General features: G+C 47.0%; 1 protein-coding gene across 4 annotated transcripts in view; it reads right to left on the bottom strand.

The window, feature by feature from the left end:
- The window catches only part of HEATR4 (HEAT repeat containing 4), a 49,455-nt gene that overhangs the window by 22,550 nt on the left and 774 nt on the right, over window positions 1-26,131 (bottom strand). For all 4 annotated transcript variants that reach the window (XR_004431516.1, XR_004431517.1, XM_033187523.1 and 1 more), the window contains exons 2-10: window positions 20,754-21,706; window positions 19,344-19,531; window positions 17,222-17,362; window positions 12,716-12,919; window positions 10,695-10,838; window positions 7,710-7,871; window positions 6,530-6,690; window positions 5,177-5,281; window positions 1,444-1,562 (exon numbers count right to left, since the gene is read on the bottom strand). Coding sequence is in view for 2 of the 4 variants with exons in the window: in XM_033187523.1 (XP_033043414.1) it covers window positions 1,444-1,562; window positions 5,177-5,281; window positions 6,530-6,690; window positions 7,710-7,871; window positions 10,695-10,838; window positions 12,716-12,919; window positions 17,222-17,362; window positions 19,344-19,531; window positions 20,754-21,634 (2,105 nt within the window). In the remaining 2 variants the exon portion in view is untranslated. The remainder of the gene's footprint in view (window positions 1-1,443; window positions 1,563-5,176; window positions 5,282-6,529; window positions 6,691-7,709; window positions 7,872-10,694; window positions 10,839-12,715; window positions 12,920-17,221; window positions 17,363-19,343; window positions 19,532-20,753; window positions 21,707-26,131) is intronic.

The following is a 26,131-nucleotide window of genomic DNA, read 5'->3' as shown; positions in this document are numbered from 1 at the left end:
TGGAGACTTGCTATGTTGCCCAGGCTGGTCTTGAACTCCTAACCTCAAGTGATTCTCCTGCCTTAGCTTGAGTAGCAGGGATTATAGGCACTTACCCACTCTGCCTGGCTCCTATGCAGTTTCTCTCTTTTTTTTTTTGAGATAGGGTCTTTCTCTGTTGCCCAGGCTGGAATGCAGTGGCATGATGATGGCTCATGACAGCCTTGGACTTCCTGGACCCCGGCAATCCTCTTGCCTCAGCCTCCCAAGTAGCTGGGACTACAGGCATACACCACCACACTGGCTAATTTATTTTTATTTTTATTTTGTATTATTATTTTTGAGACAGAGTCTCACTCTGTCGCCCAGGCTGGAGTGCAGTGGCACGATTTCTGCTCACTGTAAGCTCCGCGTCCTGGGTTCACGCCATTCTCCTGCCTCAGCCTCCTGAATAGCTGGGACTACAGGCGCCGACCACCACACCATTTTGTGTTTTTAGTAGAGATAGGGTTTCACCGTGTTAGCCAGGATGGTCTCGATCTCCTGAGCTCGTGATCCACCTGCCTCGGCCTCCCAAAGTGCTGGGATTACAGGCATGAGCCACCGCGCCTGGCAAATTTTTTTATTTTTATTTTTAGTAGAGACAAGGTCTTGCTATGTTGCCCAGGCTGGTCTCGAATTCCTGGGCTCAATTGATCCTCCTGCTTCGGAGTCTCAAAGTGTTGGGATTATAGACGTGTGCCACTGGGCTAGGCCTCCTGTGCAATCCCTCTGTGAAACTTGGCCTTACGCCTCTAGCCACGCTGAGTATTCCATTTTTCTGCTCCAGCAATTATGGTATACGCCATTTATTCTAGTTTTTAATGATTTGGTATTTTTAATTAGGTGTTTGTATATTTTGCATGTGGTCATCAGAATTGCATCATACTTTTGAACACCCTCCAACACCCAAACCATTGTCTCACGCCTACTGGGCACTCAATGATTCTTTCCCTAGTCACGTTGTTACCTTGTAGGGACTGTTAATTTTTTACAGTGGGACCTGGTCCAGGGTCTGTACAGAGGAGCTAAACAAATGCTGGGTGGCTGGATCCCAGGCCTCCTAAGCACTTTTTCCTTTCTTTTTTTTTTTTTTTGAGACGGAGTCTTGCTCTGTCACCAGGCTGGAGTGCAGTGGCGCTATCTCTGCTCACTGCAACCTCTGCCTCCTGGGTTGAAGTGATTCTCCTGCCTCAGCCTCCCAAGTAGCTGTGACAACAGGTGTGTGCCACCACGCCCAGCTAATTTTTTGTATTTTTAGTAAAGACAGGGTTTTACTGTGTTAGCCAGGATGGTCTCAATCTCCTGACCTCGTGATCTGCCATCCTCAGCTTCCCAAAGTATTGGGAGCCACCGTGCCCGGCCTGCCTCCTAAACACTTCTAAGAATTTAGAAGAGTGTCTCCTCATGTTGACTGGGTCTTACCTGATTATGTCGTGCACCTCTTTCCCAAGGCTCATTTGCCCCAGCGCCTGCGCAGCTGCTCGCCTCACTTCCTTATTCCAGTCATTCCACATCAGCTGGATCAACTTATGTTTCATATCCTATAAGAAGATATGATCGTTAGCTATCACTTACTGAACGTTAATTTTGTGCTTGGCGTTGTGCTGTTTTTTCTTTTTTTACCCATCACTGTACTAATGAGGATTGTCCTGAGTGTTTTTCCCATCCCTTACTCTCCCAAAGAATCCAGCGGGGCAGATATTGCTACCATTTACAGATGACAGAATGGAGGCTTTGATCAACTTGTCCAAGGTTAACCTGGTGAGTGCTGGAACCAGGACTCAAACCCAACTCTCTCTCCCAAGCTCATCCTTTAAACTATATAGTATCAGTGCAAACATAATCTGTACCTGGGAGACTTAAAATTTGAAAATGATACTTGATGAGGTGACCAGCTCATTGCAGTTTGCCTGGGACTCTCCTGGTTTTGGTACTGAAAGTCCCATTGCCTGGACAAACCAGAATAGTTGGTCACTCTATAAGTGCACTTCTCTCAGAGAGGAATGGGCAAAGATTACTATACGATGATTGCGTAAACGTGCCCCTGCTGTTCTCCCTGCTGGAAGTATCTCCCTTCTCTACTCCTACCTGGTACTTGATGTCTTTGTACTCTTCCTTTACGATTTAGCTCAAAAACATCTCCTTCCTATCACACTGATCTTTTATTAAAAATTTTAAAAAATAAAAACATCTCCTTAGTGAAGTCTTCTTTGCCCCTTGTAAGCACAGGAAATCCCCACAACACCTCATAGCTGCTTCTGTTCTAGCTACTTATAACATTTACTAAGGGAAGACTTATCCCTGCACCCCAGTGGTAGCATAGGGCCTAGCGCGCCAGACATGGTCAGAAACTGCATGCTTACTGAATGAGTGAAAACTTATAGACATACTGCCTTTCTTAGCTCCAGCAGTCTGCCATGAAGTCCTCCTCATCTTTACCTCAGCCCCTGCTAGCTCTGCATGTCTTTTTACTTTCAGTTGACAATTCTAAGTGCCAAGTGCCAAGGAGGTGAAGGTACAAATGAATCGGATGTTGTTAAAGTGATATTGTTAAGATGCAGTTTCGGATTGAGCTGGCCTAAGATGAGATTTTTGCATTTCTATTTTTTTTTTTTTTTTTGAGATGGAGTTTCACTCTTGTTGCTTAGGCTGAAGTGCAATGGCACGATCTTGGCTCACTGCAACCTCCGCCTCCAGGGTTCAAGTGATTCTCCTGTCTCAGCCTCCTGAGTAGCTGGGATTATGGGCATGTGCCACCATGCCTGGCTAATTTTTTTTTTTGAGACGGAGTCTGGCTCTGTCGCCCAGGCTGGGGCACAGTGGCATGATCTCAGCTCACTGCAACCTCCGCCTCCTGGGTTCACACCATTCTCCTGCCTCAGCCTCCCGAGTAGCTGGGACTACAGGCACCTGCCACCACACCCAGCTAATTTTTTGTATTTTTAGTGGAGACAGGGTTTCACTGTGTTAGCCAGGATGGTCTCGATCTCCTGACCTTGTGATCCGCCCGCCTCGGCCTCCCAAAGTGCTGGGATTACAGGCGTGAGCCACCGCGCCCGGCCTAATTTTGTGTTTTTTTAGTAGAGATGGATTTTCTCCATGTTATCAGCCTGGTCTCAAACTCTCAACCTCAGGTGATCTGCTCTCCTCAGCCTCCCAAAGTGCTGAGATTGTAGGTGTGAGCCACCGTGCCCGGCCGATTTTTGCATTTCTAATAAGCTCCTAGGTGATGCCTGTGCTGCTGGTCCACTACTTTAGCAGCAGGGTGCCATAGCACTTGAGACAGAACTAACCCAAGTCCAAAACGTTTTCAGGTGATTACTCTATTGAGTGGCCAGATTTTGTGCTTCCCATATCAAAATGTCAGGGTTACAGAGTGGAGGGTGTTCACTTATCATGGGAATGGCAATGTTCTAGGCTATTCTGGAGATACCTAAAGTTATAAGGAAAAGATGAAGTAGCACATAGGAAGAAGGGAAAGCGCCCATTTGGACACCTGAAGATGATTGGGAAATAATGGCAAAAACGAAGTGTTGCTTGGAATTCCCTCTTCAGTTCTAGCTGAGCCCCACCATCTTCACCGACAGTGGGTTTTTTGTTTTTTTTTTCAGATGGAGTCTTACTCTGTCGCCCAGGCTGGAGTGCAGTGGCGCGATCTTGGCTCACTGAAACCTCCGTCTCCCAGGTTCAAGCGATTCTCCTCCCCAAGTAGCTGGGATTACAGGCATGTGCCACCATGCCCAGCTAATTTTTGTGTTTTTAGTAGAGACGGGGTTTCACCATGATGACCGGGCTGGTTTTGAACTCCTGGTCTCAAATGATCCACCCGCCTCAGCCTCCCAAGGTGCTGGGATTACAGGCATGAACCACTGCACCGGACCCCTTCACAGAACTTTAAGCAATAAATTTAACCCAAACTAATCTGTCTCTCTGACAAGTTTTAAAAGAGTACCTTATATTTATTGCTTGTTCTTGAATCATCTGTATACATTAGTCTTATTCCTACCATAGTGTTAATTTTGTGAAAGCTGGAATGATGGTTTTTTGTTTGTTTTTTGAGACAGAGTCTCGCACTGTCGCCCAGGCTGGAGTGCAGTGGCGCGATCTCGGTTCACTGCAACCTCTCCCTTCCAGGTTCAAGCAATTCTTGTGCCTCAGCCTCCCAAGTAGCTAGGATTACAGGTGCCAGCCACCACACCTAGCTGATTTTTGTATTTTAGTAGAGATGGGGTTTTACCATGTTGGCCAGGCTGGTCTCAAACTCCTGAGCTCTGATCCACCTGCCTTGGCCTCCCAAAGTGCTGGGATTACAAGTGTGAGCCACCACGCCCAGCCAGGACTATGCTGGGATTACAGGTGTGAGCCACCACGCCCAGCCAGGACTATGTTTTATATGTGTGTGCCAAACACTCAGAGAACCAACACAGACACTCATTTAGATGGGTTTTTGGGTAGTTTAAGTCAGTGCTTCTTGAATGATCTTTGATGAAGAACCAATTTTTGGGGGAGGAAAATACGCCATTGACTGATAAAGTCTGTTGATATTGAGGCAATATCCAATTACTGTAAACATTTCTTTCTTTTTTTTTTTTTTTTGAGGCGGAGTCTCCCTCTGTCACCCAGGCTAGAGTGCAGTGGTGAGATCTTGGCTCACTGCAACCTCAGCCTCCTGGGTTCAAGCATTTCTCCTGCCTCAGCCTCCCGAGTAGCTGGGATTATAGGCGCCCATCATCACACCCAGCTAATTTTTGTATTTTTAGTAGAGATGGAGTTTTCACCATGTTGGTCAGGCTTGTCTCAAGCTCCTGACCTCGTGATCCCCCCACCTTGGCCTCCCCAAGTGCTGGGATTACAGATGTGAGCCACCACACTCAGCCTACTATAAATGTTTCTAATCTCCTGTCAGTTTTTGTGCTATTTCATGGTGGATCAGTTACCAGCAGTTTGTGGACCACCACTGCACTGAGAAGCATTGGCTTCTAGACAGACATGTTGGCATTTGAAGATAATTCTGGGCTAGAAGTAAGAAGTAGTGATGTGGGAACAGAGATCTGTTTGGTAAGAATGGGATACTACATAGCAGCAAAAAGTAGAAGGCCTCTGTAGCTCAGCCTCTCTTAGGCTTTCTGTCCTGGAGGAAAAGAAAGAGGTTTACCAAGCAGACATTTCCACTGATCCAGGAGAAAACCTGGCAGGCCACAATCCGGTTCTTCCATTGACAGCTGTTCAGCTCCACAGCAAGCATGGTGTGTATCAGGGTCTGAGGAAATGGAAGACTTGTATGGATATTCACAATCACTTTTAGAGATACTAGAACCTTGAAGTACATTCTGACATGGCATCCTGCATAATTAATGTCACCAGTGGACTTACAAGAGATGGGGCATGTTTCCGTCTCAGCCAACTGACTCTGGGATCATAAATTGGGGAACAAAATACAAATTTAATAACCTAAACAGAAAACTGGGACCCTCCTTTCCTGACTTTGTTTTTACCACTAAAATGATTTTTATATACCTCAAGCTTATGACTTTCACATTACTACTGAAAGTAACTAAACACAAATGTAGGTCTCTGCAGTTTTCAATGGTAAACTTCTAGCAGAAGCAAATTCTACATGTCACAACTCTTCTTGCATATGCAAATAGAGATCATTTGCAACCTAATTCTGACTTTTCTCGCAGCTAACTGTTGTGACTTCCCCTTGTATACACCTCTATACCCAGGTTTACTCATGCTTATTCTACCTTATGCTTGAGATCATCAACCCAACCAGCTGCATTTTATCTAATTAATTAATTGTTTAATTAATTTTTTGAGACAGGGCCCTGCTCTGTCGCTCAGAATGGAGTACAATGGTGTAATCTCAGCTCGCTGCAGCCTCAACCTGCCAGGCTCAAGTGATCCTCCCACCTCAGCCTCCTGAGTAGCTAGGATTACAGGCACGCACCACCATGCGTGACTAATTTTATTTCTTTTTTTGTAGAGACAGAGTCTCACTATATTGCCCAGGCTGGTCTTGAACTCCGGGACCGAAGGGATACTCCCACCTCAGCTTCCCAAAGTGCTGGGATTAAAGGCGTGAGTGACAATGCCCAGCCCAGCTGCATTTTATTTTATTTTATTTGTTTGAGACAGAATCTTGCTCTATCACCTAGGCTGGAGTGTAGTGGCATGATCTCAGCTCACTGCAACCTCCACCTCCCAGGCTCAAGTGATTCTGATGCTTCAGCCTCCCAAATAGCTGGGACTACAGGTGTGTACCACTGCACCTGGCTAATTTTTGTATTTTTAGTAGATATGGGGTTTCACCCATGTTGGCCAGTCTGGTCTCAAACTCCTGACCTCAAATAATCCACCTGTCTCGGCCTCCTGAAGTGTTGGGATTACAGGCATGAGCTACTGCCCCGGCCCCAGCTGCATTTTAGATGGCTTACTTTCACTGACCTCAAAGACCTAATTTTTCCCCAAAACTGTTTCATTCTCTGACCCGGTAATGGACACATACTGTCTTCTCACTCAGATGGCTCAGCAGGATATAAGACTGTTCCTCAGTGTCCTCATTCTTCTTTGTAAACAGCTGGTGGAGGATCCTCTTAATCACAGGGTAAGTGGCAGTACCTTCCAGAGCCAAGCACTGAGCTGCAGCCCAGCTATCCACACTGTTACCTGCCACAGTTGGGTGAAAAAGAGTTCAGAATGGTAATGTGTTTTCCCCCTAGAGAACAGCCTTTGGATTGATACCCAAGGCTGCTAGCCACCTGATGTCTCACTTCCTTGTACCTCACTCAGTCTAGAAATACAATTCCTTATTTAAACCATATTTAGAAGAATCATATTGGCTGGGCGCGGTGGCTAACACCTGTAATCCCCACACTTTGGGAGGCCAAAGTGGGCAGATCACCTAAGGTCAGGAGTTCGAGACCAGCCTGGCCAACATGGTGAAACCCCATCTCTACTAAAAATACAAAAATCAGCCGGGCATGGTGGCACGCGCCTGTAATCCCAGCTATTTGGGAGGCTGAGGCAGGAGAATTGCTTGAACCCAGGAGGTGGAGGTTGCAGTGAGCCGAGATCCCACCATTGCACTCCAGCCTGGGCAACAAGAGTGAAACTCTGTCTAAAAAAAAAAAAAAAAAAAAAAAAAAAAATGTAGTCCAGCTACCACTTGGTGGCAGTATATCTGTTTTGTTAAAGTACCTAGAAAGAGCAAATTTTCTTTTTTTCCTTTTTTTTTTTTTAGAGACAGGGTCTTGCTCTGTCACCCAGGTTAGAGTACAGTGGCACTGTTGTAGCTTACTGCAGCTTCAACCTCCTGGGCTCAAGCTGACTCTGATAAGCATGTATACATAGGTCTGCCTCAGCCTCCTAGGTAGCTGGGTCTACAGGAGCATACCACCACACCTGGCTAATTTTAAAATTTTTTATAGAGATGGGGTCTTCTTATGTTGCTCAGCCTGGTTTAGAACTCCTATGCTCAGGGGATCCTCTCACCTTGGCCTCCCAAAGTGCTGGGATTACAGGTGTGAGCGACAGCGTCTGGCCTTAATTTTCAAATGGTCTGACATAAATCTAAACCCAATATAGCAGACATTGCAGAGCATGACAGTGGAGAGGAAAGGACTGGGAAAGCTGATAGTGAGGTGTCTATCCCATATTTCCAAGTCAGAAGTAACGGAGTTACTCACCCTTCAGAAGGGCAGTCTGCATGATGTTCTGGGCAAGGGGATTATGTGACTGTATGGCATATTGGCATATTGCTGCTGCCATCCGCACATTGGCATTCTTGTCACAAAGAGCAGCCTCTAGGGCAGGCAGTAGAACCTCCGGCAAGTCCTGGATGGTCTGGTCTGTGATCAAAAGAGCCAGGTAAGAGGGTACTAGCCCCTTTGCTTTTCTCACACATAGCTTCCTTTCTACAGCCACGTGGTGGCCAACCTCAGTCCCAGTTGCAGTTGCTTAGTGCTATATAATATAATTACAGTTTAGCTGAGCCCTTGAGATGGGCAGGATTTTATGCTCAAGGTGTTCAAGCTCAACTCTGTGCTGATATGCCAGTTCCCAGTCCTTCATCATCTGGCCTCTAAACAGCTATATTCAAGCTGAAGGAGAATGTTTCCAGCTATGCTACAGTGAACTACACCATTAGTTTTAGTGATTAAAAGCAACCAATTTGCCCCATGAGCCTTTATATATATAGATAGTAGATAGATATAGATATTTATTTATTTAATATATTTTTTCAGATGGAGTCTCACTTTGTCACCTGGGCTGGAGTGCAGTGGTGTGATCTCTGCTCACTGCAAGCTCTGCCTCCTGGGTTCACGCCATTCTCCTGCCTCAGCCTCCCGAGTAGCTGGGACTACAGGTGCCCACCACCACGCCCGGCTAATTTTTTGTATGTTTAGTAGAGACGGGGTTTCACGGTGTTAGCTAGGATGGTCTCGATCTCCTGATCTTGTGATCCGCCTTCCTTGCCCTCCCAAAGTGCTGGGATTACAGGCATGAGCCCCTGCACCCAGCCAAGGCTTTATATTTGTAAGAACAATTATATTTAGGTAGTGCTTTATAATATAGTGTTTTCACATTGATTATCCCATTGTCTTTCTTTTTTTTTTTTTTGAGACGGAGTCCGCTCTGTCGCCCAGGCTGGAGTACAGTGGCCGGATCTCAGCTCACTGCAAGCTCGCCTCCTGGGTTCAGGCCATTCTCCTGCCTCAGCCTCCAAGTAGCTGGGACTACAGGCGCCCGCCACCTCGCCCGGCTAGTTTTTTGTATTTTTAGTAGAGACGGGGTTTCACTGTGTTCGCCAGGATGGTCTCGATCTCCTGACCTTGTGATCCACCCGTCTCGGCCTCCCAAAGTGCTGGGATTACAGGCTTGAGCCACCGCGCCCGGCCATCCCATTGTCTTTCAACCTTGGTTGAACTAGGCAAGGTAGGTATCGTAGAGCTCACCAGGGAGTCTTTTTTGGTTCAACTAAACATTAAGGTTCATAAGACTGTCATGGGCCATTCATGGCACCAGAAGGATATGGGACAGGAGCATAGTTTGTCAACAGGGCAGCAGCATCAGGCATCCCTATTGGCTGGAGTTGTTTTTTTTTGTTTGTTTGTTTTTTGTTGTTGTTGTTGTTGTTTTTTGAGATAGAGTTTTTGCTCTGTTGCCCAGGCTGGAGTGCAATGGCACAATCTTGACTCACTGCAACCTCTGCTTCCTGGGTTCAGGCGATGCTTCTGCCTCAGCCTCCCAAGTATCTGGGACTACAGGCACCTGTCACCATGCCTGGCTAATTTTTGTACTTTTAGTAGAGACGAGGTTTCACCATGTTGGCCAGGCTGGTCTTGAACTCTTGAACTCAGGTGATCCACCCACCTTGGCCTTCCGAAGTGCTGGGATTACAAGCGTGAGCCACCACGCCCGGCCTTGGCTGGAGTTCTTAAGGCTGTCTTGAGCATTCCACAGAGTCTTGGGGACAGCACAGGAGCATATTGTTTATTCACTGGGTGAAATTATGCTTTACAGGAACTAATGTCTCTTATAAAAATTCCATAGACACAATTCTAGGGTCCACAAAGGGCCAGGCTGTTATAAGTTACAGTATCCAGGGAGGCCCAAACTATGGTGTCCCTATCAAGTATTTATATTTCACTTATAGCTCTTCTCAGTCCCAATGTAATTTATCAATCAGGGTTTATATCATAACCAATGTTGCCTATAAAGGTGTTCTTATCAGGTTTTTAGGGGAACAGGTGGGCATTTAACAGGTGAGAATTTAAGTTCAAATTCTCAACTAGGAAGGGGAAAGGTTTGTTATCCCTTTGTCTACCACTACTCTCATTTTATAGATAAGGAAATTGAAGCTCAGAGAGGTTAGCTAACTGCCCAAGGAATGGCACAGCTGAGCCTGTGAATCATATTTTAAGATTTTGTCAGGCGCAGTGGCTCATGCCTGTAATCCCAGCACTTTGGGAGGCTGAGGTGTGTGGATCACTTGAGGTTAGGAGTTCAAGACCAGCCTGGCCAACATGGTGAAACCCTGTCTCTACTAAAAATACAAAAAAATTAGCCGGGCATGGTGGCATATGCCTATAGTCCCAGCTACTCGGGAGACTAAGGCAGGAGAATTGCTTGAACCTGGGAGACGGAGGTTGCAGTGAGCAGAGATCGCACCACTGCACTCCAGCCTGGGCGACAGAGCAAGACTCTGTCTCTAAATCAATCAATCAATCAATCAATCAGTCAATCAATAAAGCATGGGATCTTGGCTGGGCACAGTGGCTTATGCCTGTAATCCCAGCAGTTTGGGAGGTTGAGGTGGGAGGATTACTTGAGGCCATGAGTTTAAGACTAGCCTGGTCAACATAACAAGACACAGTCTCTACCAAAAAAAGAAAAGAATGGGATCTTCAAGGTGGGAAATGTTAACTTCCCTGCTGGCCACTGAGCAAACAAAAGGTGATGAAATGTAGTTCAAAAATTACTGGACTAGAAGTCTGGGATTTTAATCTCATGTCTATTGCTGATAAGCATGTATATATAGGCCAGTCTCTGAGTCTTGGTTTCCACATTTGTAAAATAATCTCAGATAAGCCCTGAGTCCCTACCAGTCCAGATGTTCCATGGCTTTATGAGTTGCTTATGTTCTCAAGCAGTTCAGCTTTGGCTCTCACCTGAGTCCCTCTGGCTGGTGGCAATCCGGGGCCGTTCCAAAGCAGCTGTGGCACATGTGGTGATAGCTTGGATCCGAACGTCATCATGCAGGTCTCCCAAGCTCCGAAGCAGGTTCTCTACTGTCTCATGGTGCCACTCTATGACTGAGCCACAGTGAGGGAAATGAAAAGAGAACCACCTAGTTAGGATTAGATATTGTGCTGCAGGCAGGTGACAAGAAGTCTGCCCTTCACCCAGAATAATTCAAGCAAAACATTAGGTCAGAAGAATAAAAGGCCCAGAGATGGGGTCTTCAGGGAGTTATTTCTCTGATGATCCATGTACCCTCTTCAGGTAAGTTCCCAGACAAAACTTCTTCCAACCCCATCGTATCTCTCTCTCTTTTGTTAAATAAGTTTTTGTTGTAACTATCTGGGAAATAAAAGGGACAATAAAACAAGGTAGTTAAGGGTACTTTGTTTTCGGACATACCTGGTTTGGGATCACAGTTATTAGCTGTGTGACTGTGGATAAGTTACTTAACCCTGAGCCTGAGATTTCTTATTTGTAATACGGGCATAATACTAGAATCCACATATTGAGTTACTCTTAGTGTTAAATGAGTTAACTAGACAAAGTGTTTAGCGAAATGCCTGACAAGATAATGAAGGTTCAATAAGTGTTAGTTATTGTGGTTTTCATTAGGTTCTTTGTCTTTGAGGGCACTTCCATTTGGCTTTCGACATCTTCTTCATTTTAGTTGCTAACTACTCTTTTGGCAGGTATCAGACTTTTATTTCAAAGCTCCTACTATCTGTAGGTGCTTCCTTCAGTCTTTTTTGTTGTTGTTTATCTGATCCAGTTTACCTAATGGATCGCCTCTCTTTTTCCTGCACTAACTAAACTTGTCTGTCATGTTCTGAAAGCCAACAGCTGTTGAGTTCTCAAATACCATAGCTTTCAAGTATTGGCCTTGCCAGGCCATTACTTTGTCCCAGGCACTCAGACTTCTACTCTCCTATCTTTGAAGGCAAAGTAAGTATAGGATAGCCCCAACTCTACGGATGAATTTTGGAGAGGGGTTGCTGATACCACAGTCAACTACAACATGGACAACGGTTGGACGGCATATTTTGTTCTTCCCTTCATGCATCATTTACTGAGCATAAAGTTTGGAAATCAATAAGATAGGGCCGCCTGGGTGTAGTGGCTTACGCTTGTAATCCCAGCACTTTGGGAGGCCAAGGCCGGGAGATCACCTGAAGTCAGGAGTTCAAGACCAGCCTGGCCAACATGGTGAAACCCTGTCTCTACTAAAAATACAGAAATTAGCCAGACATCGTGGCACATGCCCATAGTCCCAGCTACTCGGGAGGCTGAGGCAGGAGAATTGCTTGAACCTGGGAGGTAGAGGTTGCAGTGAGCCAAAATCAAGTGCCATTGCACTCCAGCCTGGGAGACAGAGTGAAATTCCATCTTGGAATGAAAAAAAAAAAGGGCTGGCGCGGTGGCCAAGGCAGGCAGATCACCTGAGGTCAGGAGTCCGAGACCAGTCTGGCCAACATGGTGAAACCCCATCTCTACTAAAAATGCAAAAAGTTAACCAAGCGTGGTGGTGGGTGCCTATAATCCTAGCTACTCAGGAGGCTGAGGCAGGAGAATCACTTGAACCTAGGAAGCCGAGGTTTCAGTAAACTGAGATCCCACCATTGCACTCCAGCCGAGGCAACAAGAGTGAAACTCTGTCTCAAAAAAAAAAAAAAAAAAGATAGGATCCCTGCCTCTGAAGAGTCTTCAGTGTAATGAGTTTCTACAAATTACTGAAGTAATGCCCACCCATGCAAAAAGCACCCAGATATATGTCAACTAAAGTTCATCTAACACCCAATGTGTGAAAGGCTCTTGTCTAGCCTTAATGAGGCAAACAGATTTTTACATTTCACAAAGGAAGAATGGATTTTTCAAAGACTGAGAAAGCCTAGTCCCAGATGAGAACCACTTCTCACAAACATACAGTATCTCAGGACCTCCCTTCACTCACTCAGAGCCCAGGCAGTCTTCCATTCCTTCAGCATCCTCCGCAGGACCACCAGTTCCCAGGTCACATCCTCCTCCAGTGATTTTGCCTGCTTCTTCAATCTCCTGGTCTTAATAGGCACATCCTCCTCACCCACCTGCTGCAGCATATCCTTGGCAGGGGTGGGCAAAGCAGTCCAGCGCAGGGCTCCTTGCACGGGTCTGCAAGCTGTGCAACATGGCAGTGTGAGGTCTTCTCACCCTACTGCCGTAGGCCCTGCCACACAGTGGCCCCAGTTTGCATCCCATTCTTATTCCTGACTAATACCAAAGCAAAACCCTCAAGAGTGAATTTCCCCATGATTATATGGGGAACTGAGTACAAAGACACAGGGAATTGTGGAAAGTCCCGACTACAGACATGGTAAGCCATGATGATGATGGGGCGAGAGATTTGTGGGGGGAAATTGAGATATCTACAAACCTTTTTATAAGTTTAAGGGTTATCTTTAGGGACCTAAATCTTTAGGAACATAAATATGTTTATATGTAACCAGATTTGCTCATAAAATTCAATATTTGATACATTGCAATTTAGTGTCATTGGCCATTATTTGTAAAGTATTAAGTTTTCCTTTTAATGTTTTTAATTTGAGGAGAGTAATGGTGCTATAAGCTGTGAAAATTTAAAGATTTTAACATCTCTGAGTTTTTCCTCATGACAACAGAAATTTGAGAACAGAAAAAAACATAAATATTAAATATAGTTAGAAAAGCTATAGTTGGCCGGGCACGGTGGCTCATGCCTGTAATCCCTGCACTTTGGGAGGCCGAGGTGAGTGGATCGTGAGGTCAGGAGATGGAGATCATCATGGCTAACACAGTGAAAACCCTGTCTCTACTAAAATACAAAAAAATTAGCTGGGCATGGTGGCATGTGCTTATAGTCCCAGCTACTTGGGAGGCTGAGGTAGAAGAATCGCTTGAACCCGAGAGGCGGAGGTTGCAGTGAGCCGAGATCATGCCACTGCATTCCAGCCTGGATGACAGAGCGAGACTCCATTCTTAAAAAAAAAAAAAAAAGCTATAGTTACATTTTCTGAACTTAATGTTTTTCATGGTGTCCAATTTAGAAAGCCTCTTTCTCAGAAAAAAAGCTGTAGGGAGAAGGGGAAGGGAAAATGATAAAAACATTTCCAGACATACTAAATTCATTATTCACACTGCCTATTAGTCTCATGTTCTAATCAGTCACTATCAGCCATTCCTGTTTTTTTCCAAGATTTCATTCCAACTCTTAACACCCTTAGATTTGCTCTGAATCAATTCTTTCCTTTGAGCAAGGAAGGCATAACATTTCTTTCTTCTAATGTAAAAAGAGTCCTCTGAGGCGTGGTGCAGTGGCTCACGCCTGTAATCCCAGCACTTTGGGAGGCCAAAGTGAGTGGATCACTTGAGGTCAGGAGTTCGAGACCAGCCTGGCCAACATGGTGAAACCCCATCTCTACTAAAAATACAAAAACTTGCCAGGCGTGGTGGTGGGCACCTGTAATCCCAGCTACTTGGGAGACTGAAGCAGAAGAATCACTCAAACTGGGAAGGCAGAGGTTGCAGTGAGCTGAGATTGCACTCCAACCTGGGTGACAAAGAGAGACTCCATCTCAAAAAAAAAAAAAAAGAAAAAAAAGGAAAAGATTTCTGTGAGACTCCAGGGCAGTTTAGCAAAGATGCCCATATAGTGCATCTCCTCCACATGGTCCCTACCAGCTTGGGACGTGCTGGGGGACTCAGCCACTCTGCTGAGGCCTCCCTCCTTTGTGGGGTAGGGTGTGTGCAACTAGGAGCTGTGGAACCACCTCTGACAGGCCACCTCACCCTTTGCCATGTGACCCTCCCTGACTCTCTCAGCTGACTTGAAATCCCTCCTGAAGAGGTGAGAGATAGCTGAATTAACCCCATTTCTCCTATATCCCTCTGCTCAAGGAATTAAAATGGATTTGTGGTGAGCAAGTCTTAGATCGCTGATATTTAACCCCATGGGAATAAAAAATACAACTGCCAACATTTACTTTAGTTCCAGTCCTTTGGGTTATAGATGGATAGAAACACATCCACTAGCCACCTTCCACATCAACAGTCATCCAAAGCCGGGGTCCCTAACCCCCAGGCCATGGGCCTGTACCAGTTCATGGCCTGTAAGGAACCGGGCCACCACAACAGGAGGTGAGCGGTGGGCAGGCAAGAATTACCGCTGAGCTCTGCCTCCTGTCAGATCGGCAGTGGCATTAGAGTCACATAGTAGCATGAACCTTATTGTGAACTGCACATATGAGGGATCTAGGTTGCGCACCCTTTATGATAATCTAATGCCTGATGATCTGAGGTGGAACCGTTTCATCTTGAAACCATCCCCACCCCGCTGGTCTGTGGAGAAATTGTCTTCCCTGAAACCAGTCCCTAGTGCCCAAAAGGCTGAGGACTGTCGATCTAAAGGCAGCACACAAAGTAATGACTCTTGGTGGGGCACAGTGGCTTGTGCCTATAATCCCAGAACTTTGTTTGGGAGGCTGAGGTGGGAGGATCCCTTGTGGCCAGGAGTTTGAGACCAGCCTGGGCAACATAGTGAGACCCTATGCCCTGATCCTCCTGCATCAGCCTCGCGAGTGGCTAGGACTCCAGGTGCGTGCCACAAACGCCCCGCTAATTTTTGTATTTTTTCGTAGAGACGGGGTCTCACCTTGTTGCCTAGGCTAGTCTTAAACTGCTAGGCTCAAGTAATCTGCCTGCCTCATCAAATTGTATGGTTTGACAGGATTAATTTTATAGTATGTAAATTCAAGCTCAATAAAGCTGTTATTGAAAAGGAATCCCCTGGCTGGGAGATTGGCTCATGCCTGTAGTTCCAACACTTTGGGAGTCTGAACAGGGTGCATCACTTGAGCCCAGAAGTTTGAGACCAGCCTGGGCAACATAGTGAGACCTTGTCTCTACAAAAATTTGCTGGGTATAGTGGTGTGCACCTGTAGTTCCAGCTACTCAGGAGAGTGAGGTGGAAGGATCGCTTGAGCTCAGGCAGGTAAAGGCTGCAGTGAGCCATGATTGTACCACTGCGCTCAGCCTGTCAAGAAAATTATAGAAGAGGGAGAGGGAAGGGGAGGGAGAGGGGGAGGGAGGAGAGGACAGGAGAGGAGAGGGAGACAGAAAGGAAGGAAAGGGAGAAGGAAAGGAAGGAAGGAAAGGAGGAAAGGAAGGAAGGAAGGAAGGCAGGCAGGCAGGAAGGCAGGAAGGCGAAAAGAAAAAGAGGCTGGGCACAGTGGCTCATGCCTGTAATCCTAGCACTTTGGGAGGCCGAAGTGGACAGATCACGAGGTCAAGAGATCGAGACCATCCTGACCAACATGGTGAACCCCGTCTCTACTAAAAATACAAAAATTAGCTGGGCGTGGTGGCGCGTGCCTATAGTCTCAGCTACTCTGGAGGCTGAGGCAGGGGAATTGCTTGAACCAGGAAGATGGAGGTTGCAGTGAGCCGAGATCATGCCACTGCACTCCAGCCTGAGTGACAGAGTGAGACTTTGTCTCAAAAACAAACAAACAAAAAAAGCCAGCTTGTGTGGAAATCCTGTGGCTGTCCACAGCTGTCTGGCGGTTGTCTCCACAGCAGGCACAGAATATGCCTGTGCCTCCAAGGGTAGACTGGGCCCAGGGAAGGACTTCTTGCCAAATGGATGCAAAGGCACAGCTAGGAGGCCAGGCAACCCTGTCAGCCAGGCGTGGGGGCATGCAACTGTAATTCCAGCTACTCTGGAGGCTGAGGCAGGGGAATTGCTTGAACCAGGAAGATGGAGGTTGCAGTGAGCTGAGATCATGCCACTGCACTCCAGCCTGGGCGACAGAGCAAGACTGTGTCTCCAAAAAAAGAAAAAAAAAAAAAAAAGAATGGGTGACAATTGCTGTTAGTTTCTGCACACCACTGGGCCCATCTGAACAGTAATCCTGCAAAGAGTTATGGGAAATGGAGTCTTGTGGAGGATGTGCACATTTTGTTTCATAAGCTAATTTCTTGGCCACCTCCTTTCCCTCTTTGTCTTACAGAGTGAAGAATGATGAACTTGTGAAAGTTCAGGTATGGGTGCGCTGAGTGTGGAGTGGGAGGATAAATCCAGCCCCAGGGAAAAGGGCAAAATGCTGGGTCAGGAGTTTGATGCACTTTCCCCGTTAGCTGCACTTTCCCTGTTAGCATTGAGATAGGAGCTGCCTTATTGGTAACTATTGGCCCTAAACCACTTGGTTATACCTAAGTTACATCAGATCTCAAATGATTGTATGTTCCTGTGAGGCTCTTCCTAGTTACTGTTAGTATTTTATAATTTCGTGAGATTATTTTTAGTACGTAGAAAGGGGATTGCCTAGATGCTAGTGGTGCTTCAGCCCATGAACTGGGAGCTCTAGCACATGAATAGTGGGTAATGATGGGAAGTAGCCCCATTCCCGTTATTAACCCCTGCCTTCCCTGTTAGCTTCCTGCTTACGTGCTTCAGGAATTGCCTGGGCACTCCACTTCTCTGGAGTTTCAGGGAAGACCTTAGATAGCTGCTTATTGTACCGATTTAGGTTTTCCAGGACAATCTGGTCTCTCTTTGCACCAATCTGGTGAATGATCTGGACTTCATCTGTGAACAGACAAAGAAACAGTGAGTCCCATGTAACCTCCCTCTTTCCTTTCTCCCCGGGTTCCCAATCACCAGGATCAGACCCAACTTCCATTTGCACTGATCTAAGCCCCTAGGATCCATGACTGCCATACTCTGGGGCATCCCTTGAAGGTGACCATTGCTTGGAAATATCACAGTGATAAGTCACCATAGTGTCAGTGGGGAAAAAAAAAAAGAAAGAAATGTCATAGCTAGTCACTTCATTAGAGGCCTGGGAGCCAAGGATGGTGCTTTCCTTCCTTGGCTAGTTTCGGTGGCTCGCACCTGTAATCTCAGCACTTTGGGAGGCCGAGGTGGGTGGATCACATGGTCAGGAGTTCAAGACCAGCCTAAGCAACATTGTAAGACTCCATCTCTACAAAAATACAAAAATTAGCTGGGTACAGCTACTCGGGAGGCTGAGGCAGGAGAATCAATTGAGCCTGAGAGGTGGAGGTTGCAGTGGAGATAGCACCACTGCACTCCAGCCTAGGTAATGGGAGTGAAACCATTTCAAAAATAAGAAAAGAACCGGCCAGGAGCGGTGGCTCATGCCTGTAATCCCAGCACTTTGGGAGGCCGAGGAGGGCAGATCACAAGGTCAAGAGATTGCGACCATTCTGGCCAACGTGGTGAAACCCCGTCTCTACTAAAAATACAAAAATTAGCTGGGCGTGGTGACGCGCACTTACAATCCCAGCTACTTGGGAGATGGAGGCAGAGGTTGCAGTGAGCCAAGATGGTGTCACTGCACTCCGGCCTGGTGACAGAGCGAGACTCCGTATCAAAAAAGAAAAAAAGAAAAAGAAAAGAGAAGAACCTATGTAACCACTTAGAGGCCTTATCCCTTATGAAAAGCTAGATACTAAAAAAGAGGCACCTAATTAATCCCATCAGTGATGAATACCTTAGAGTAATTTTGTTAAACACTTTGAGAAGACTTTCAGCTGCAGCAGTTTAGGAACAAGATGGGGCTTGGGAAGAAGAAACAGCTAGGAACACAAAGACCTAGATCGGGTATCCCGGAAGCCCAGGCATCTAAGGGACAGCAGTAGGGAAGGAGAAGGTGGCGAACATTTACTGAACACCTTAAACGGACACTGGGCAAGAAGCATTACAGATGCTTTCTCATCTACTCTACTCAAAGTGCATTTTTCTTTTTTTTTTTTTTTTTTTTTTTTTTGAGGCGGAGTCTCGCTCTGTCGCCCGGACTGGAGTGCAGTGGCCGGATCTCAGCTCACTGCAAGCTCCGCCTCCCAGGTTTACGCCATTCTCCTGCCTCAGCCTCCCGAGTAGCTGGGACTACAGGCGCCCGCCATCTCGCCCGGCTAGTTTTTTGTATTTTTTAGTAGAGACGGGGTTTCACCGTGTTAGCCAGGATGGTCTCGATCTCCTGACCTCGTGATCCACCCGTCTCGGCTTCCCAAAGTGCTGGGATTACAGGCTTGAGCCACCGCGCCCGGCAAAAGTGCATTTTTCTTAACATCACTTCACAAATAAGGTACTTGTGGCTGAGAGGAATTATGTAATTTACTGAAGTTTACTAAAAAAATACTGAGCCAGGATTTAAACTCAAATGTGCCTGACTCCAAAGCCCTGATTTTTTCCAACATCGCACCTTGGTGGGATCATATCTCGAAGTGAGAGAAGGGAGAAGGGTGGACAGAGAAGAGATGGATTGTTCCCAAAGTCTTGCCTACTTTACAGTTCCACCCTTCATTGCCTCTTTAGTAAGATGGAGGGATAGAGAAAGCAGGGAGAGAGAGCAGTGAGTGCCCTCCCTGTTAGCTATCACTCCCCGACCCGACTCCTGTGCTGGTGTGGGTGTGGGTCATGAACATGAAAACCTGGGTCATCCAGGGCCTCTCCATACCCACAACTGTTTCCAGCCCCCAGCGATCTTCCACCTCCCTGGCCCATGTCCCCCTGTGCCCCTACCACAGGGGCCCAGCTCTATTACCAAAGTAAATCTCCTGTTCAAAGGTGTTGTCTGTGGAGTAGGCAAACTTTCCAGCTCGGGGAGTCACCTGGCGAAAGTAGCTCTGGGTTTGGGGCTGGGAGAGGCTCCTCTTTTCATGGATATCCTCAGTGGTCTTGTTGTCAGGCATGATTTCAACTGTCTCTGCTTGTTGGAAGTAACTGGCCAATCTTGGCAGGGGTGAGAGAGGAGGGAAAAGGGGGAAAGAGTAGGAGGTGGATCCCCCTTTCCATTAAATCCACAGCTTGTTCCCTTTCCTCTTTAAGCTCCGCTCCTATACACGTGAGCATTGCAGAGCACCAATGTTTAACTTTTAGCCTTGTCGCCACGGTGCCAGTTGAATGTGGAGCTGTCAGAAGGGCTTGTCTACAGCCACCGTGTCTGGCTCCTGAAGGATCCACACCTTCTGCATCCACCAAGCAGCATGGCAGAGTGGCTGTGCTCCAGCATAACCCTTTTTAAACATTCATACCCTTAGAGGCGGCATCGCCTTGGGTAAGGGATCCCACCTCCTTCGTCATCTCACTGTCTATTCTGTGTGTGGTTATTTAATGTCCATCTACCTGGTGGTGAACAGGCTGTAAGCTCCTTAAAGGTACACGTCTGTGTCTATTGCTTTTACATTGTATTCCCAGCACTTTGCAGAGTACCTGGAAAGTAGCAAGAACATAATTTATATTTGTCCAATAAATGAATAAATAAATGGATTTCCACTGATTTTTAGTTCACTCTTGGAAATCGGGGATAATGTAATAGCTCCAGTGTTTCCTCTAGCTATAAATGAGATGGAAGCAATCTAAGAAACATGTAGTCATCTTCTTCTCTCAGGTTGTCTGGTTCTCTGTCCTGCAGTTTTTGAGTCAGTGACACACTGGTTCCTTATTCAGAGTGAGGCAGGACCAAACCTCAGTGCTATGAGGTTCCTGCCTTCCTCACTCCACCAAGGATACATTTCTGGGAGCACTTGGTTGGTAACTACACCAGCAGTCTGATGGCAAAGTCTGCTGGAGAAGGTTGAGAACCAATCCCTTTAAGAGCAGTGGTTCCCAGCTGGGAATGGCTTTGTCCCTGTTGGAGACATTTGGCAGTGTCTGAGACATCTTTGGTTGTCACAGCTAGGAGGTTGTGCTCTGGTGGGTACGAGCCAGGGATGCTGCTAGCATCCCATAATGAACAGGGCGGTTCCCACAACAAAAATTATCCAACCCAGAATGTCAGCAGTGCAGATTGAGAAACCTTACTTTGCAGAGCTCTCAGAGAGCAGGCCAGTGGTGGAGAACATGAAGTTGATGGGAGAGTGCATTCTAAAATCGGGAGTGTGAGTCCCCCTGGGAGTCCCTGAGGGGGAGTCAGGGATTATCAAGGGTGCATTTGAGGCCCTGGCCGGTATACCTGTAGTAAATAGGAAGCAGCAGTTCTGGTTTCTTCTTTTCCTGTGGGGGCAGGATGACACTTTGATCCTCAAACTCTGCTGCCTCTTCTGCCTCCAGCTGTTTCAGGAGCTCCAGGTCGCTCGCAGAGGTAAGTTCATCCCGGATGTGACTCCAGTCGTACTGCTGTCGCAGGAAGCTCTGCCACTTGTTAGGGGATGCCCCAGGCCTTTGAGGACGCTTGTTCTGGATCCATCGGGCTGTGCGCTTGTTCAGCTTTTCCAGCACGGTGGCCTCCCACGCTCTGGCCTCCTTCTCAGGAGGCAGAAGCCAGGCTTCTCTTTCCTCCAGGTTCACATCTGGAGAAGGTGGCCGACCCAGCATATCTGGATGCATGCAGGGATGATGGATGAGAGGACGGGGTGCTTCCCGGACGGTGCTGGCTGGCTTTGATTTCTTCAGCTTCTTTTCAGGATTGGCAGAGCTTTCTGTCTTCACAGCCAGGGAGGTGTCTCCTGTTAAGGGACTTGAGGAACCCAGGAGCTTGAAGCGAACAGGTTTCCGAGGCTGGGCCTTCCTGATCCGGGGAGTATGGATGATGTCATTGGTGTTGTAGAGGTGGTCAAAGCTGTATTGGCTATAAGGAATGCTGGGCAGTCCTCGCTGCCACACCACCTCCTGAGAGAAGGTAAGGTTTGCAGCAGCCATTTTCAAATATTGGCTCTTGCGGTGTAGATGGTACTGTGAGCTGAAGAAGACCATAGGCACACTGGAGACAGAGGCACACTCCTCCTTGCCTTTCAGTTTTGAGTAGTTTAAAATCATGCCCCATCCCAGCCGTGGGGGCAGTGACTGATAGAAGCAATGGGGGAGAAAGGTCTTTCCTTTCTGGGTCCTGGTCATACTGCGTTGCAGCAAATGCTTCCTTCCACACTGCCTGGCCTAGAGGCAAGGCCTGGAGATGAGACCCGGCACCTGTTAAGGGAATGGGAGGAACTGATGAGAGCTCTAGGGCAGCCGAAATTGGTAGCCCATAGCAGTTCAGAAAGAGAATCACTTGAAAAACAGATGGAAAGGGGGTAGGGAAAAGCCATGTGAGTTAGAAGAACAAAAGAAGAAAATGGTACAACATCCTAAATATTTCATATATCAGACCCTTGTTTCTGGTTCTTACACTTGTTCCCAAAGCTCAGACCCTCATCTCCGTGTGAGGGATGACTGCTTTTCAGCAGTGTCCCATGCTTCCAGTTTGTCTTCAAATGTTGCTTTCTTTCGTTCAAAAGGCTTATAGCATAAAGTTCAGACGATTCAGCATGGCATTCAGGGTTCTCCATGACTTTGGCCTCAGTTTATGACTTTGTCCTGGCGTGTAACCTCTGCTTGAGCCAGTCCAGTCTCCTGGCTGTTCTCTGAGTATCCTCTCTCCACATAATGGAGCTTCCTTCTGTGTCCTCTACATGAAATGGCCTTTCATACTTGACACACATTCTATCCAATTTCCAGGCCCAGCTCAATTTGTCCTGCTCCATAACTCTTTCTTGACCTATCCAGGCCACCAGGTCATACCCAAGTTTATAAATTACTCCTGTTCTGTACCACTTACTTTAACTGTTAATCCTACGACACCTTGCATTGTTAAATATTTGAGACTCTAACTCCATTGCCCAGTGACCATGTATTCCATGTCTTCTGTCTTTCAGAGTCATCCAGCACACCTATTGCTACATAGTTTTTATTGTTAAAATATTTAATGGCTGTAGGTCAGGCACAGCGGCTCACGCCTGTAATCCCAACACTTTGGGAGGCCGAGGCGGGTGGGTCATCTGAGGTCTGGAGTTTGAGACCAGTCTGGCCAACATGGTGAAATCCCATCTCTACCAAAAATACAAAAAATTAGCCGGGCGTGGTGGCATGTGCCTATAATCCCAGCTACTTGGGAGACTGAGGCAGGAGAATCGCTTGAACCCAGGGCGGGGGAGATTCAGTGAGCCAAGATCATGCCATTGCACTCCAGCCTGGGCAACAAGAGCGAAACTCCGTCTCAAAAAAAATATGTATATATATATATTTAATAGCTGTAACGTATTTTATCAAATAGGTAAATGGTTTTGACTCTTCATGAATTATTGGATGGGTTGTTTCCAGTTTTAGCTAGCATGGCAAACATTATAGATAACAAATGCTTAGATTTAATGTTAGTTTAGTTTTGTTTTGTTTTCCTTTTGAAGCATTTGCTTGGCCTAATAATGATGGTTTTGGAATACCTTGCTGAGGGTTTTATGCAGGGAAGATATTATGATCTTCATTTCCTATTTTAAGAAGCTGAGGTTCAGAGAGGTAGGTAAATTGCTTCAGATCACATAGCCCGTAAGCAGAGGAGTCAGGTTTCAAACCTAGCCTGCTAAATCACAACTCTGGAGCACTTAACCTCCATGCCACACTGGCCATGGCCCAAGCACCACTCCCTACCACTCACTTTGTTGGCCTTGCCTCTCCAAGGAGCAGGTAGGCATCCTTACGTATAAGGATGAAGGAGAGACCATTATTCCATGTCTTTCTATCCTGCTAGTGTCAACTCCTGCCCTGCCTCCAAGGTGCCCATACAGACCAGATCTGACTTGTTTCTCTTTCCTCCTTAACACCCAGCACATAGCCTCTCTCCCTAGGGCATGATTTCTCTTACTGTCTTCCATGTGTAAAAGTGACCATATTGGCCAGGCGCAGTGGCTCAAGCCTGTAATCCCAGCACTTTGGGAGGCCGAGACGGGCGGATCACGAGGTCAGGAGATCGAGACCATCCTGGTGAACACGGTGAAACCCCGTCTCTACTAAAAAAATACAAAAAATTAGCCGGGTGAGGTGGCGGGCGCCTGTAGTCCCAGCTACTCGGGAGGCTGAGGCAGGAGAATCACTTGAACCTGGGAGGCGGAGGTTCCAATGAGATGAAATAGTGCCACTGTGCTCCAGCCCGGCCAACAGTGAGACTCCTTATTTTTTTTTTAAAAAAAAGCATCTTCATAAGAAACAAAAAATGAGTGATCACAGTACCTGCTTTTCACATCGTATCACAACAAGAGGCACTGAAGAGGGTGGGAAAGACAGTCCTGCATCGCCTATGCTCCCCTCCCTCACCCCTGGCACAACAGCTTGGAGAGAGAATCTGTGCATGTGGGGGAAGGAGAGGAGTGTGGGATTTTGCATTGGAACTCACTGCTGCCCTGTCACAGCACAGCACTACACTGAACAGAATTCTGCTGGCTCCCACAGAGGATGCATTTAGATCAGCTCTGGGCCAGAGGAGAATCCTCAGCCGGAGTGGGACAGACCTGAGTCCCCAGCTGGTTCTGCCACCAGCTGACCAAAGTGGCCTGGGGCCCTGAATACATGAGTGACAGTCAGGTCACAAGGACTATATTCCTTAGGCAAACCCTGGAGCTGCACTGGTCATGGAGGCAGGGGACTTTGAGTGTATATGACCCCAAGTGACACCAGCTGTGGTGGCCAAGGGAGTGCCTACATCATTCCTCCCCCAACTCCAGGCAGGGCAGCTCAGGGAGAGACTCCTTCCGCTTGGGGAAAGGAGAGGGAAGAGTACTCAAGGAGAACAAACTCAGGAGACTTTGTCTTGCAGCCTGAGTAGCAACTCAACCACAGGAAAATAAAGCACCAGGCAGAATCCTGAGGCTCCTGATTCCAGGCCTTTCCTCCTACGCTACATTTCCAGACCTACCCTGTGCCAGAAGGGAATCCACTGCTCTGATGGGTCAGAATTATCCTGGCAGGATTCACCACCTGCTGACTAAAGTGCCCTTGGACTTTGAGTAAATATCAGTGGTAACTAAGCAGTTCTGGCCACAGGTCTTGGGCAGGATCCAATACTGTACTGGTCTGCAAAGCTTCAGGTGTGACTCAGTGCACTACCATCTGTGGTGGCCAGGGGAGTGCTCATGTCACCCCTCCCCCAACTCCAGGCAGCCCAGTAGGGGGAGAGGTTCCTGATTGGGGGAAGGACAAGAAAGAAAGTGAGAGATGTTGCCTGGGTAACCAGGGAATTCTCCCTTATCTTACCCAAGGCCACCAAGGATCCAGGAGTATCTAGGAGTTGGCAACAGTTGCAGGGGTCATAGGCTTAGGGCACCCCCTGGTACACATCAGCTACAGAGACCATAGGCTTAAGTCACAACACTTAATCCCCTTTGAATATATAGAAAGCCTTCTCAAGGAGGATGGGTACAAATAAGTCCAGACTGTAAAGATTGGAATAAATATCTAACTCTTCAATGTCCAGACATTGATGACCATCCACAGCATCAAGAACATCCAGGAAAACTTTATTTTCCTGGATGGAAATGGACTAAATAATCCATGAGTGACAGAGATATGTGACCTTTCCAGACAGGGAATTCAAAATTGTGGTCTTGAAGAAGCTCAAACGTTGAGATAACACAGAGAAGGAATTCAGAATTCTGTCAATTTCAAAAAGAGATTGAAATCATAAAAATCAAGCAGAAAGGCTGCTCTGCCTATGGAGTAGCCTGTAATCCCAGCACTTTGGGAGGCCGAGACGGGCGGAACACGAGGTCAGGAGATCGAGACCATCCTGGCTAACCTGGTGAAACCCCGTCTCTACTAAAAAATACAAAAAACAAGCTGGGCGAGGTGTCGGGCGCCTGTAGTCCCAGCTACTCGGGAGGCTGAGGCAGGAGAATGGCGTAAACCTGGGAGGCGGAGCTTGTGTGAGCTGAGATCCGGCCACTGCACTCCAGGCTGGGCGACAGAGCGAGACTCCGTCTCAAATAATAATAATAATAATAATAATAATAATACTCTCATCTTTACCAACAGATTTTGATTCTAAAGTTCTGAGGTGGAGTCCAAGAGTGTGCAGTCAGCTTCTGGGGTGGCGTTTGTTAGATATGGTTTTTTGTTTATTTATTTGTTTTTGAGACAGGGCCTCACTCTGTCACCCAAGCTGGAGTGCGGTGGCACAATCATGGTTCACTGTAGCCTTGCCTCCCAGGCTCAAGCAATCCTCCTGCCTCAGCGTCCCCAGTAGCTGGGACAAGAGGTGCCCACCACCATGCCTGGCTAATGTTTTAAAACTTTTTTTTGTAGAGACAGGGTCTTACTATGTTGTCCAGGCTGATTTCAAACTCCTGGACTCAAGCGATCTTCCTGCCTTGGCCTCCTGAAATGCTGGGACTGCGCCTGGAATAGATATCGGTAAAGAACCTTTTGTATCAGACGCTTGTGTCCTGCTCCCAGAATGTTGATTCAGTAGGCTGCAAGTGAGACCTAGTAATCTGCATTTTCACAAGCTCTCAGGTTTAATACACATTACATTTAAAGAAAGCACAGCCCAAAGGGTGTCAGTGGGGTGTATGAAGGAAGCCTGGTTAG

The sequence above is a fragment of the Trachypithecus francoisi genome, unplaced genomic scaffold, assembly GCF_009764315.1.
Source record: "Trachypithecus francoisi isolate TF-2019V2 unplaced genomic scaffold, Tfra_2.0 Lachesis_group3, whole genome shotgun sequence".
Lineage (NCBI taxonomy): Eukaryota > Metazoa > Chordata > Mammalia > Primates > Cercopithecidae > Trachypithecus > Trachypithecus francoisi.
This window is presented reverse-complemented; position numbering and strand designations above follow the sequence as displayed.